The sequence below is a fragment of the Parathielavia appendiculata genome, assembly GCF_033297405.1.
Source record: "Parathielavia appendiculata strain CBS 731.68 unplaced genomic scaffold N657scaffold_1, whole genome shotgun sequence".
In the NCBI taxonomy this organism is placed as follows: Eukaryota; Fungi; Ascomycota; class Sordariomycetes; order Sordariales; family Chaetomiaceae; genus Parathielavia; species Parathielavia appendiculata.
The window spans coordinates 1,453,480-1,465,479 of record NW_026944220.1 but is presented as its reverse complement, the minus strand read 5'-3'; the positions used below and the strand labels follow the sequence as shown (position 1 = coordinate 1,465,479).

Below are 12,000 nucleotides of genomic sequence, written 5' to 3'. Positions count from 1 at the left end.
ATCCCCATCTATGATATGAACTTGCGCAGGAGGCGCAAACACGTGAATAAGATCGAAGCATGGGCATCAGGCAACCATTAACCCGTACAGTCGGTAGTTCATATTGTATCACAGGTGAGGTTGTAGGTGTCATATCCGATGTTGTGGCATGGCACGTGGAAGTGGGAGCTTCCCCTCCGATTTCGCCGCAAAACTCTCCTTGCAGACGCATCTGGGACCCTCGCACATGTTACTGGGAGAATTGACGACGGACGATGGGGGTTGCCGATGAGATTGAGGGAATGGAAATGGAAAGGCGAGTAACGACAACTCTACACTCACCCTCGACTATTTTCCTCCAAGAGAGATGATACCACAGCCCAGCCACTGTGCCATCACACTCCAACCAACTCGACCGTTTGATCACGCTGAACGAAGGGGACGTCGACAGCAAGGTGCGAGATACTCTGGAAAGATATGTCCTCCTCCCAAGTGGAAAACCTACACTTAGCAATGGGCCGTGGACATCGAGGTTAGCCACCCGTGACAATCCGCATCTCAACAAGTCCCGATGGCGACACGCCCGGCCCTAACATCCCCAAAGCGCAAAATTCGCCCAGACGCCAAACCCCGCCATCTCACCCGCCATGTTGCTCGCCCACGCTAGCAGAACACACAACGGACGAACGGTCCAAGCGACGTGCAAAGATCGCCATCTCGTGGAATTCCACCGCCACCGACCCACACGAAAGGACAGTGGAAGGTAACCGGTACAGCGGCCCAAGTACACAAGTTCCCAGTCAGAGTACGCTCGAGTCAGACGCCCCGAGCCAGGGTATGTGATCCGAAACCATGGCGGTGGGCCTTGCCCACGAGACGACATCCACCTGGCAATGGGCGAACGTGTTTCGCCTGTCGTCGACGACATCATCATGGCCACAGCGAGTCGATCACGGATCGATCACACGAGAAGACGCCGCCGAAGAGGTACCGTGGTCGGCCCGGAAGGGGAATGGTAGTTCTCCCGGTGTTTCCCCGTTCGGCCTTGAAGCGTCGGCTGCGCCTTGTTCCGTGTTGACTCACCTCCATGACACCGACCTCGGAATTCGCCGCGTGGATGCGAAGTGGAACCGCGGCGAAGGCTTCTAGAAAATTTCCCAACTCGGCAGTTGACCCCAGGAGATTTGTGGTAGGCCAACCGAGGCTCCGAGTCGGGATGTGGAGGGTCGGGTGGAATGGGCTGCCGCGATGCTGACCACGATGTCCCGTTCCGACTCCCAGGCTGTTGCTGGTGGTGATGTTAAGCGAGGTGACAAATGCACGGTTCCTCACCGGTTGTACGGAGTATCCTTTGGAAACTGAACCGAAGCCGAGATGTTTGCCAGGCTGGTGTTTGAGAAGTGATGCAATGTCCAACACGGTGACAACTCCAACCAAAACGGTGGTCGTTATCGGTACGAAGGCATAAACGCACCAATGGCTTAGCATGGGTATCGACTCTACAAGGGAGCGGGGTTCCAACTCCATGAAATTCGTTGGAGCGCGTCGCCAACCAGATCGCTGGTACTTTCGAGGTCCAGACAACCAGACCATGTTTTGGCAATCAAGAAACTTGCAGGCCGGATTTCCCTGCAACACTGCAGTTCCAGTCGATCGCTCATCGTCATTTCATCCGATGACGTTTCTGGCTGACAATGCATTGCAGTCCCGAGACTCTGCAGTCCGCCTTGGTGTAAGCAACATTTTGAGCCCAGTAAATGTTGTATCGTTTGCTCTTGCAGGTATCTCGAGAAAACGCTGGCTCCCGTTTGGTGGATTGGAGGATGCGGGAAGTTTTGCACGACAACAGGACGCCTGTGTGAGTGTTGGTCAAGTTTCGCGAAAGGACTGGCTGCCAGCTTCTGATCAGACTCCGTTCGAACGCCTCTCCTTCGGCAACCAAGGGGCTGGATGCTGACACGGTGTAGTGGTCGCAAGGCCAACCGGAACAAGACCAAATGTCTAGCGCAAAGATGCAGCTATAAAAGTCGGTGAGCGGGCGCAATCGGTGATGATTTGTGCAAGTACACAAATTGCTCATTGCGAAAAGCTTGTCATGGCGGGGCTGACGGCTGTCGCAGGTTCTCGATAAAACCCCTGATCATTGATGCAACACGACACCTCCTCTACCTCAGCTTAGCCCCCTGCCAGCAGCAGCTTTCATCCCCATTGCCCAACGACGGGAGCCAGGCGAGTTGTATCAGGCAGAAGCTAGCCCTCCATCACCCGCGCGCGGGCGGGGCTTTTTTGCTGTCGTGCATCGAAGGCATGCTCGCGCCGGAAGCCACGATCCAACCGAGCTGCACAAGCTGCACAAGCCCTCTGACGACGGGGGTTGTTGCACCCCCGGCGCGAGCAAGAAAACGGCCATGCCGCATTAAAAGTTGTGCACCAATTGAATGGATAAAAACCAGATATTCTCTCAATAAACAAACGTCCGACTCGTACTTTGAGTGCTTGGTCCGGAAGCGGCCGGCCAATGGGTCAATGTGCTGTATGGACAGCATCAAAGTGTGGAAATCTGTCTTGCGGAATCGGAGCGGTGGAAAGTGCCATGACCTCATAGTCCTCACTTCTTAGGCGCGTGTCAACTCATCACAGCGGTAAACGTGACAACAGCATTCATTGGAGATTGGAGCTCGAGCTGACTGTCCGAATTTGCCTGGCACTGACTGGATTTGAACTTGATTTAGAGTCCACCGGCTGCCCTCTGGCTGCATTCATCGAGAGATCGATTCATGTTCAACTGTGGTTAGAACCCAAATCATCCGAAAAAAACAAAACTTCGAATTAAATAAACCTGCGCCAAGAGGGAATCGAACCCCCCCCTCAACCTTGGAAGGGTTGAATCCTAACCACTAGACCATTGGCGCGGGACAATTTGGTACTTTTATCACCAGTACCACTCACTATCACACACGGCTTAGGCAGTCAGAACTGTATTTCAAGTGCCGCATCTCAAGCGATGGCTTCACTCCCCGCAACCCCCCAAATACCGCCGCTAGAAGGACAGTTCCATCGAAATCAATCTCCAGCTTCGACGATTGAACTCAGCTACTGGATTGGATGGAGAACCGACATAACGACACTCGTCAGCGCCAAACGCGGGCCCCGGCGATCCGTTGGTTCAGACCTTACCCCTCTACCAGCACGCGCCGATGTTGATACGCGCAGAGTGTATTAGGCACAGCCTCCCTTCCATGACCTACCTGGTACATATGTACCTTACACTAGAAATGACAGTGCCAGCTGGGCTTCAAGGACTTGTCACTGTTATCTCTTGTTTGCATTTCGTCACCAATTCATGCTCAAACGGAGTCAACTTGGCGGGGTGATATCCACCCCGTCGCAGAATTGCGGTTTGATATGCAGCTGAGAATGAGTAACGAAAACCAGTAACGGGAGGGGTTGACTGGCGCGGGGGAGAAGCCAGCGAGTTGTCACCTGCTGCTCTCGCACTTGTTCTAGTAGTCCTGGTGGCTGCTCCAACAATTGGAGATTCTTCGTCAAGAAGCTGTAGATGATCGACGCAAATCCATCTCTCACTCCGCGGAGCCAAACCCGGGGATGTTTCGCAGCACGTCGGTCCGACAGCGGGCCAAGCTTTTCCGTCAAGCCTCGCGATCAAACGGCGCAGCCACCCGCATGTGGGGATGACTATCCGTACCTTAGCCGCTACGAACAAGTCGGCTGTCAATATCGCCGTGACCTGAGCACTGCTGTCATCCGGCGGACAGTCAGACAGCTGACGGGAAGGAAGAACTTGGGCAACGGTTCGGTCATACGCTGTGACTTGCTGGTGGTGCCATTGTCGGGCCGGTGCCCCTTGTGCGAAGGAACGGAACGGGAAGCGGTCCCGGTGGAAGAAATGTAACATGGGACGCGCCATCCCAAGTGTCCTCACCGAGGGCTTACTAACGTACTGCCAGAGAGGAGCAAATACATGGAACCTGAAGTTGGTGGGTGTGATGGAATTCTGAGGGTCTGAGCCGACGGCAAAATCAGGTCGGGTTACACCAGAGAGTACCATCAGTAGTGATGCTATATGTGCGTACCTGATTGGGTGTGGTCTCGATCCGATCTGGGATGAGGTAACGGTGGTTTGGTGTGGTGGTGATGGACATTTTGTGTGGCGGTTAGGCGTGTTGCCTGCCAAGTGACAACCCAACGTTGAACATCGACCAAGTCTCGGAAACCGGAATTCCCAGCATGACTGCTGAGAACATTACGATAATCAAAATGCGACACAAATGGAGGTTCCAATCCGCGAGCTACCTTAGGGATCGCGCGATCATCATCCCTCACCACCCACCGTCGCCGGCGTTGTTCTGTATCCGCCCATCTAGAACGGTCCCGGACTTGCAAAGTACCTTTTACTTTAACCCCTCACATGACCCTTCAAAAACTGAATCTCCCACGTGGCTCAACAACAAACAGCCCACAAAGAGCACGGCAGATGAACTAAAAAGGCAAGACAAGACTCAGTCACAGATATCGCCTCCCGGCCGCAAGCCACTCCATGTCGGGACCGGGCAGCCGAACAGGATCAGGCAACGGGCCCCCGCGGTAGAAGAAGAGGGAGTCATCAAGACGAAGAGAGAGAAGCACCTTCTGACCCACCATGTACCTAGATATACGGGCTTTGTCCCTCATCTTTGGTGCTCTATACTGTATACCTTACCTTACCTCATTTATTGCAGCGAGCGGTGAGGTAAACTGCATGGTAGGTACCCGAAGTTCTTGCAGGCACTTACACACTCGGACGCCACCATCGTCTGAACGGAACAAAAGTCGACATATAGAGAGAGAGAATCGAGAACGGGACGAGACAAACAAGCAAATAGGACATGCTCGGATGGACTTCTTTAAAGTGTTGTATGCTTGGCCGACGGAGAAACCCATGGCCACCAGGAGGCTCAAAGACAGACAAACAACAACATCCATCCCTTTGTCGTGCTTTGTAGCCTTCCAATTGCCTGCTTACGGTAGGGAGTAAGGCAGGGAGTTGTGGGATGCATCAAGCATAACACACAGCTGTCAGAGTCGCTGTCAATCGGGTAGGCATTCGTTGCTAGAGGACTCGGAGCTGTTGGCGAGATCAACTCCACCTCTCCAATCCCAACATTCAAGCTACGACAACTTCACTCATCCTCAAGACCAGGTATGTTTCTTAGTATCATTTTGAATTGTTTTGGCTATCCTTTTTGGTTTCTTTTGAAATTTTTAGCTGTTGCATCGCGGCAGACACAGAACAGCCAGTCAGCCAAGCAGCATTGATGGGGCGCTGGGTTCTGTCGTTCTGTCAAACCCCCACCACCTGCTGTGTCAACACGCCTTGTCTTTTTTTCTCTTGCCCACTCCTGACTCCATTTCCTCCTCTCTTTCCCCTCCCTTTCTCCTCCTTCGCACACTTCCGCCTTTTTCCCTCGCAGAGCCCAACCCCGCTCCATTCCAGTCCCCGCAATCCAGAACTCTTCCAAGAGACAAGCATAACAGTCAACAGGAGCGCGGCCCCCACGGTTGCCCGCCCGCGCTTCCCATACCCCGCCCCAGAGTGTACAGCTTCCTCTTCTTCTGAAATATGCGGCGAGAAAATACAAGCATAAAATGCAACCCCGTGGTATCAGTGCGATGATGAGAAAAAAAAAGTCAACGTAACGCCGCTGAATGTGGATCAAAGAGTAGGAGAAGCGAATGATTAAGGGCCAAAGAACATAGCCTCCATCCCAGGCCCACCAGACCGCCAACGCACAGCTGCGTTGATGATGCGAATGACGCAAACTGTGTTGTCCACAGTCGCGAGCCCAAGTAATACATGGCAGCAAGTAGTCGTCTGCCAGACACAACCGTCGCCTCCAGGGTATCTTACGCGCCAAACAGGTGAGCTGCAATGGGTGCATTGATATTAGGACCTCACCAGGCCTGGGTCTGGTGTTGCGCAAAGGGGTTCTGAAAGTATTGGTCCCAGTTGGTGACGTCCTTGTCGACATTCTTGTTCTTCCTCATGTACGGCGGCTCCGGATACTGCTTCAGGTTGGCGACATCCTGTGACGTGTGCCTGCGCTTGAGGACCGCGTTCTGAGTCACGGTCCGTTGTGACCGCTCACGAAGGAGGTTCCGCCGCAGCGACTCAGGCAACTCGGTGGCGAGCATGTTGCGCCGTGTGGTACGCGGCGAGAGCGCACACTGGCCCTGCATGCCCGTGGCGTTGACATTGATGGGCTGTGGGTATCCCGTCCGTTCATTGTAGGCTGGCATTTGCGAAGGTCGCGCATAGACCTTCGTCTTCATCATCAATGGGGCATCATCCGAGTCGTTAGGCGAGGCCATCAATGAGGGACCGTTCAGGTTGGGCCTGGTGCGGGGAAGAGCCGACGTCGACTGTGAATTGATGTTGCCCAACTTCTGGGCGCGGTTGTTGTTCTCAATCATGAGTGTAATAAGTGACCGGCGGGACGGGAGGTTGGCAGTAGAATCGACGCGCTTGAAGTGGATCTTCTCTTCGCCCATTGAGCTGCCGCTCTCCTCGGCAGACTCTTCCTCCCACTCTTCGTCGTCGTCGTCAATGGCACTCTCATCGAGATAGTCATCCTCGGTGTCGCTGATGGCCGAAGACGTGAAGGTCTGTGTGACAAGCTGGTTATTGAACGAGGCAGTCTTCTTCTGACCGTTGTTGGGTCCGGGTTTCTGAAGTTGTGGGGCATGCTCCGGGGATTCGTCTGCCGACGAGCCTCCAATCTCGAACATCCTGCGATTCGGTTGAGCGGCAGATTTCCTCGTCTCGAGGTCCCTGTTCTTGAAAGATTCTTCATCGGATCCGGAAGAGCCACCCAGAAGAAATTTTGACTGCTGCTTCTTCGGCAAGATGATCTTCGGGGCAGGGGCGTCCGTCGGCTCAGGAATAGCGCACATCGACGGCCTCTTGTTGGCTGGCGAGGTGATACGGCTCAGTGGCACCTGAGAGGGCGAAAAGCCCCGGGTAACGATGGTCCGCGACTGCGCAAGGGGTTCTGGGGTGTGCTGTGACGCGGTCGACTCGGGCGTCGCGTCGGGCGAGCTCTCACACGGCGACTCGGAGGATGTCGAGCCAGACCGGTCAAGAGTCGGAGCGATTGTTGTCTTCTCCGCCTGGACTGGGGAGCGAGGGATAGCGGGCAGTGGCGCAGTGAGGGGTGTCTTGGCCTCCATAATGGAGACAACCATTTTCTCCAATTCGTCCGAGGTGATGTGGCGCTCCCGGCCCCGGCCGCGGCTGCTGGCGCATGAGTCTTGCCTCAGTATCCTCGGCCGCATGATATCCACCGGGGTGGTTTCTGAGTTCAAATCAACTGCCTCCTCGTCGGCGACCGAGTCAACGCTACCCGACAGTTGGGGCAGCTCCTCGGCAACCGCGCTGTGAAGGTAATGAATATCTTGTGGCTGGCTGGTAGCACATGGTGAGGTGAGCATTTCCTCGCCCTCGCAGCAGAACGTTTCTCGATTCCACAGTCGCCAGCTAAGATTCTCCAATCTCCGTCCTTGAGCGACTGAGTCACGACACCTTGCAAAGACTATTCGCGCCGTCATCAGTATGTCAGCCATGTGTCCGAGTGGAGTGAAACTCACCAGTCCACATGCTGAAAAGATTGGCCGGATTTGTTGTGTCGACCTTGTGGATGACGTTTGCGTCCACTTGCAGGACGGGTGCCTCCAGTGTCAACGGCATGCTGCCTGCAGGCTGCTCGAATGCTCGAGCAGGTGCTAAACTATGGTCGCAGTGAATTGTCACGGCGGACGGCGATCGCGCACAACTGTCGTCGTTCGGAATTGGCGTGGTAAATCGGTGGTGCAAGGCTTCAGCTGATGCGATCCTGAGATCCGGTCTGCGCCGACAGCGAATTGAATCGATGGGGAATTCTTCGTGTGAGCGAGTATGGTGCCAGCAATGTTGTCGTCGGTGCGTTGCCCGAGCAAGTCTGCTAGACTGCTGCTGTTCGGTTCTCGCACTTGCCGGCCGAGCTGTGTTTCTGCGACAACTTGCCCAAGTTGTTCGTGGTCAGTCTGCGAATGTTTCTGCTCTGCAGGCGTACTGGAGTCGTCGATTATCGTGTTATGTCGCGTCGTGTTGGTGAGCGTTAGGCGGGAAGGGAAGGGGAGGTGTGGTGGGGAGAGGTTGAGTTCATGTATAAGGGGAATTGTCGGGGCGCTGAGTGGAGCAGAGACAGGGCAAGTGGTGTGGGATGGTGCTCGATTCGTCGTGAACGAAATCAATTACCAGGGCGGTACCCACGACATCCACATCCTGGTCAGGCTCGGTTCCCGGTACCGGTACAATCTTGCAAGTCCCATCGTACCGGCCAATGCCATGAGGAAGGATCTGTGGCGAGGAGGGTGTGTTGAGCGAACAGGGGTTGTGACACATGAAAGGTACGTACTCTACTTTAACCTCCAAGTCACCACTTCGCGCACGCTCAAGCTAACCGAGTGCCTTTCGAGATCTACCGGGAGGGCAGATGATGGGGCCGATGCAGGTAGGTATAGTGACTGCAATTGAGAAGAAATGGGAGAAATATCCGTAGATGATGGCGATCAAGTTTGGAGAACGACGCGGTGAGAGAGATGGGAGAATGCAGGACAGAACTCGCTCGAACGGACCGAAAAGCCTTAGGATCACCCCATTGGCAAAGGACTGTTGCCTTATCAGGCTTAAACTGCTCCTACTGCGCTAAGCTTCATTCAGTAGAGCATTACCGATCATTTGCGTTATGCAAACGGCGGCTTTACGGAGTCACGAGCAACCGGCAGCAACCGTCGAATGACGCCAACGGGACGCAGATCCCTTTTCTCCGTCTCGCACTCCAAAATGGGAACTCTTGAGCCCAAGCAAAAGTTTGCTGCAATTCGGGAAGCGCTTGGTTGACACGCTCTCCAGAGCCGCCGGCAGCTATCACCGCAGTCTCCTCCAGGGCCTGGATCTTTCCCACAGATGTTCTGCTGCGAGCAAAACATGCAGCGGATTTCATTTCCTTCCTCAATCGCGACAATTTTTGTCGCATTTCTTTTGCCTGTCATCTCTGCTTCCTATTGCGGCATGGGAGGGAAATCTTTCGGTTCGACACTTTGCCCGAAACGGCGCTGCTTCCGAAGGAGTCAGGAGGCAGCCTTGCCGTTCCAAAGGAAGTCAGGTGCTCAGCGAGAAAAGCTCTGGGCCGTTTCCCCGCGAATCGCCACTCTTTGATTTCATCCAGCCAATTCGGGCCACGGCTTTTTGAGCTTTCGAGCTTTGGATCATGCCTGTGTGATGACCCTGCCAGCCGTGATCACGAGCAACACTCGGTTCATTGCTCGCTCTAATCGATTCGCTGGTTACCGTCAGTCGGCCGAGGCAAGGTGAAGCAATGCGTGCAGCCGAGCGACGATTTGCGACCCAATCGCATCGCTGCCAGAGAGCAGTGCGAACACCGACTGGCAACAGCAGCCCGGCCCAGCAGTAACTACGGATAGCTGACCCTCAGGTTCAAACACGGGCTGTGGTCGAATTGACGGCCACGGTCGATGTTGTGCTGACACAGCCCGGATGGATGACTCTGTGGTGGCCAGTGGGCGCCCAGCCCAGGTTCCAGTCTTGCAGGTGAATGTTTCTCGCTTCCCGTTCCTGCTGACCTCGTGATCCCCCCGTCCACAGGGGCCTCATTCCGATTGCAGCGGCCAGCTTCCCACAGCGCTTATTGCCACAATTGGCCAATATCACAGCGTCCAGCTGTTTATCACGATCATTCCTTCTCTGTAAGGAACGCTGCGCACATAGCAAGTCGCCGAGGCCTTCTCCGGAGAAATCATGTCCCTCAATCTCCTCACATGACGCCGCCTCCGTGGCTGGAACTGTGCACCCCACGCCGAGGAACAGACGGCCCCTGTTCAGGGTGCAATCATACCCAACCTCGGGAGGGGCTCCCGGTGTCCGCAGAGTCGATATCACCTGAATCCATGCAGACGGAAGCCCTTCCGGAGGCGTTGGTGGTGTGATGACCACCGGCGACCGCAACGGTACCTCCGTACCCCAGTTTCTCCCGGCGCTCTGGTCAACGCGACATAGTTGTTGATCGCGACGCCGCAGCACCGGACGATGGATGTTGCTTTCGCAAGGGGGCGGGCCCATGGCACAGCCAGGGTTCGCTCACATGGCCGCGGTGTTCCGGGATTCGTCCTCATCAGTTCCTGGTTGCTTTTGATGGTGTCTGCGCAGAAATCACCGCGCCTGAGGGAGCGGAAATCTGAGATGTCGCTCGGCCAGAGTGTTTGCGGCAGGTTCTAACTCCCAGCGCTCTGGGACGCAATCAAAGCTGAATCCGGACCCGACTCTTACGGAGCTCTAGAGACAAACCACTTGCAGGCTCCTGGACCGATATGGTTGTCAATATGACCTACTCGGCCTGTACTCTGACGGTCGTTCTGGCGATGTTCCGTCAGACAGCAAACGCCCCGTCCTGTCAGGAAGCGTCCGGTCAGTTTAGAGATGGCCACACATGCGGCGATGGACCCCCACCTTGGACCCTTGCTCCTCTTGGAATCTGCTCACCACACAGTCTCGTGGTGCTCTCTCGGTCACAGCAATCGGAAATTCAATTCGTGCTGCCATACATCCAATACTGGTGCTTGAAAGTCGATGGCCGCGGAATTCCACACGTGGCTGCAACGACCATTATTCCTCCAAAAGTAACCAGCGAGCAGTGTCTGCTCGCCACGTCAAATGCGACTGAGCGAATATCTTGGTCCGGGGGAGAACTGCAGGGCGCGGATACATCATATTACAGAGTATTATTATCCGCCTGTCGCCGAGACGCCAGAGTAATGGAATCGCTCTCATCTTCGCGCTGCACCCGGCACATAAAAGAAATGTAGATGTTTGAGGCGACCAACAGGGCTGCAGTGACCTTGCATCGCAGATCCAAGATGCCAAAGGGTCCAGATCGGCTGACTGCCGGGATCCTGGGGCACGTCTCCCTGCCGCTCAGGTGAAGTGATAAGTGACAACAGCTCGACTGGTGAACATCCAATTTATTTATCGTTTATGCAGAGCCTCGACCCGACGCAACGGGAGCCCCTCCTTGGGCGTTACATCGCGTTGCAAGCCATGAACGTCACTCCTTTTGTTGCCAGCGGAGCTGCGGCTCGCATTTCCCTCCCTCCGTTTCCCGAACCAGACGACAAACACAATCTGCGGTGCAAACACATATCCAACAAGAACACGCAAGCCAACAAAGCCAGCCGGTCTGTGTTGGCTAGGGGACTCCGGGGCGTCGTCACTGTGCCGCCGAAATCAGGGGTCGCCCCAACCTCACTGTCGAAACACCGTCTCGGCTCCCCCAACCTGCATGTGTGAGAGTGCAACACCGCGCACGCACGGGGTTTCTTTGTGAAACCCCCACATTTCACTTCAGGAGCAGCCGAAGTGTCTTTTGGCTACGTGTGCCAATGCGGCTATCCTACAGACAAGGGTCCAACATGCACATTTACTCTCACTTCGCCCGGCAGCCGAGCAGTTTGATACTGCAGGATGCATCGTCAGCCCGCATATGTCTAACTACAGCAAACCCGTGAGGATCTGGCGAGGCGGCCTGCTGTGTGACCCGAGAGCCAGTCTTGTCCTCCTCGCTCGGTGGTCGGGAGGATCGAGGACAGGGCGGGCGGCGTCCAGCTGCCTGGACCATCCTGCAATGGCCCCCGTTTCCGTGTGCGTACCCAAGTAGGAGGGTCGCCGTTACTGGCTGTGGCCATCTGGCTTGTAGGAAGTCCGGTCTTGTGTAGCCAGAGGGGCATTCGCATCGTACTGGATTTCGATCGAATCAGACAAGGCGGTCGGGTATCGGCGCCGGGAATCCAAGTACACAGTAAGGCGGCTTGCGATTGTTTTGACAGACTGACTGCTGACTAAATGACCCCTGGCACAACTGGGGATGACCGCCACAGAGTACAGGCTTAGACATACGCGCGTATGGATCA

The 12,000-nt window shown here is 55.2% G+C and overlaps 4 protein-coding genes and 1 non-coding gene across 5 annotated transcripts; 2 read left to right on the top strand and 3 right to left on the bottom strand.

Annotated features, from left to right (window-relative positions):
- Window positions 1-2,819: 2,819 nt before the first annotated feature.
- Window positions 2,820-2,891, bottom strand: N657DRAFT_t6. Its single transcript has one exon. It is a non-coding gene; the product is annotated as a tRNA-Gly (tRNA).
- A 3,040-nt stretch (window positions 2,892-5,931) lies between these two features.
- On the bottom strand, window positions 5,932-7,723 carry N657DRAFT_652187 (DUF1752-domain-containing protein; the record flags this gene model as incomplete). Its single annotated transcript, XM_062794269.1, has 2 exons — window positions 5,932-7,568; window positions 7,624-7,723. 2 exons carry the CDS (start codon window positions 7,721-7,723, stop codon window positions 5,932-5,934), a joined length of 1,737 nt encoding a protein of 578 aa, XP_062652306.1.
- Window positions 7,724-7,765: 42 nt separating this feature from the next.
- N657DRAFT_26955 (uncharacterized protein) lies at window positions 7,766-8,656 on the top strand. Its single transcript, XM_062786543.1, has one exon. It carries the CDS (start codon window positions 7,931-7,933, stop codon window positions 8,549-8,551), a length of 621 nt encoding a protein of 206 aa, XP_062652305.1. The 5' UTR covers window positions 7,766-7,930; the 3' UTR covers window positions 8,552-8,656.
- A 635-nt stretch (window positions 8,657-9,291) lies between these two features.
- N657DRAFT_26933 (uncharacterized protein) lies at window positions 9,292-10,280 on the bottom strand. The gene has a single exon (XM_062786542.1). It carries the CDS (start codon window positions 10,154-10,156, stop codon window positions 9,515-9,517), a length of 642 nt encoding a protein of 213 aa, XP_062652304.1. The 5' UTR covers window positions 10,157-10,280; the 3' UTR covers window positions 9,292-9,514.
- Window positions 10,281-10,984, top strand: N657DRAFT_26958 (uncharacterized protein). Its single transcript, XM_062786544.1, has one exon. The coding sequence runs from the start codon at window positions 10,405-10,407 to the stop codon at window positions 10,897-10,899; it is 495 nt and encodes a 164-aa protein (XP_062652303.1). The 5' UTR covers window positions 10,281-10,404; the 3' UTR covers window positions 10,900-10,984.
- The last annotated feature ends 1,016 nt before the right edge of the window (window positions 10,985-12,000 follow it).

Excerpts from the sequence above, each read along its gene's own strand:
- N657DRAFT_26958 (XM_062786544.1), top strand. The coding sequence starts at position 10,405 with ATGGTTGTCAATATGACCTACTCGGCCTGTACTCTGACGGTCGTTCTG.
- N657DRAFT_26955 (XM_062786543.1), top strand. The coding sequence starts at position 7,931 with ATGGTGCCAGCAATGTTGTCGTCGGTGCGTTGCCCGAGCAAGTCTGCT.
- N657DRAFT_26933 (XM_062786542.1), bottom strand. The coding sequence starts at position 10,156 with ATGGGCCCGCCCCCTTGCGAAAGCAACATCCATCGTCCGGTGCTGCGG.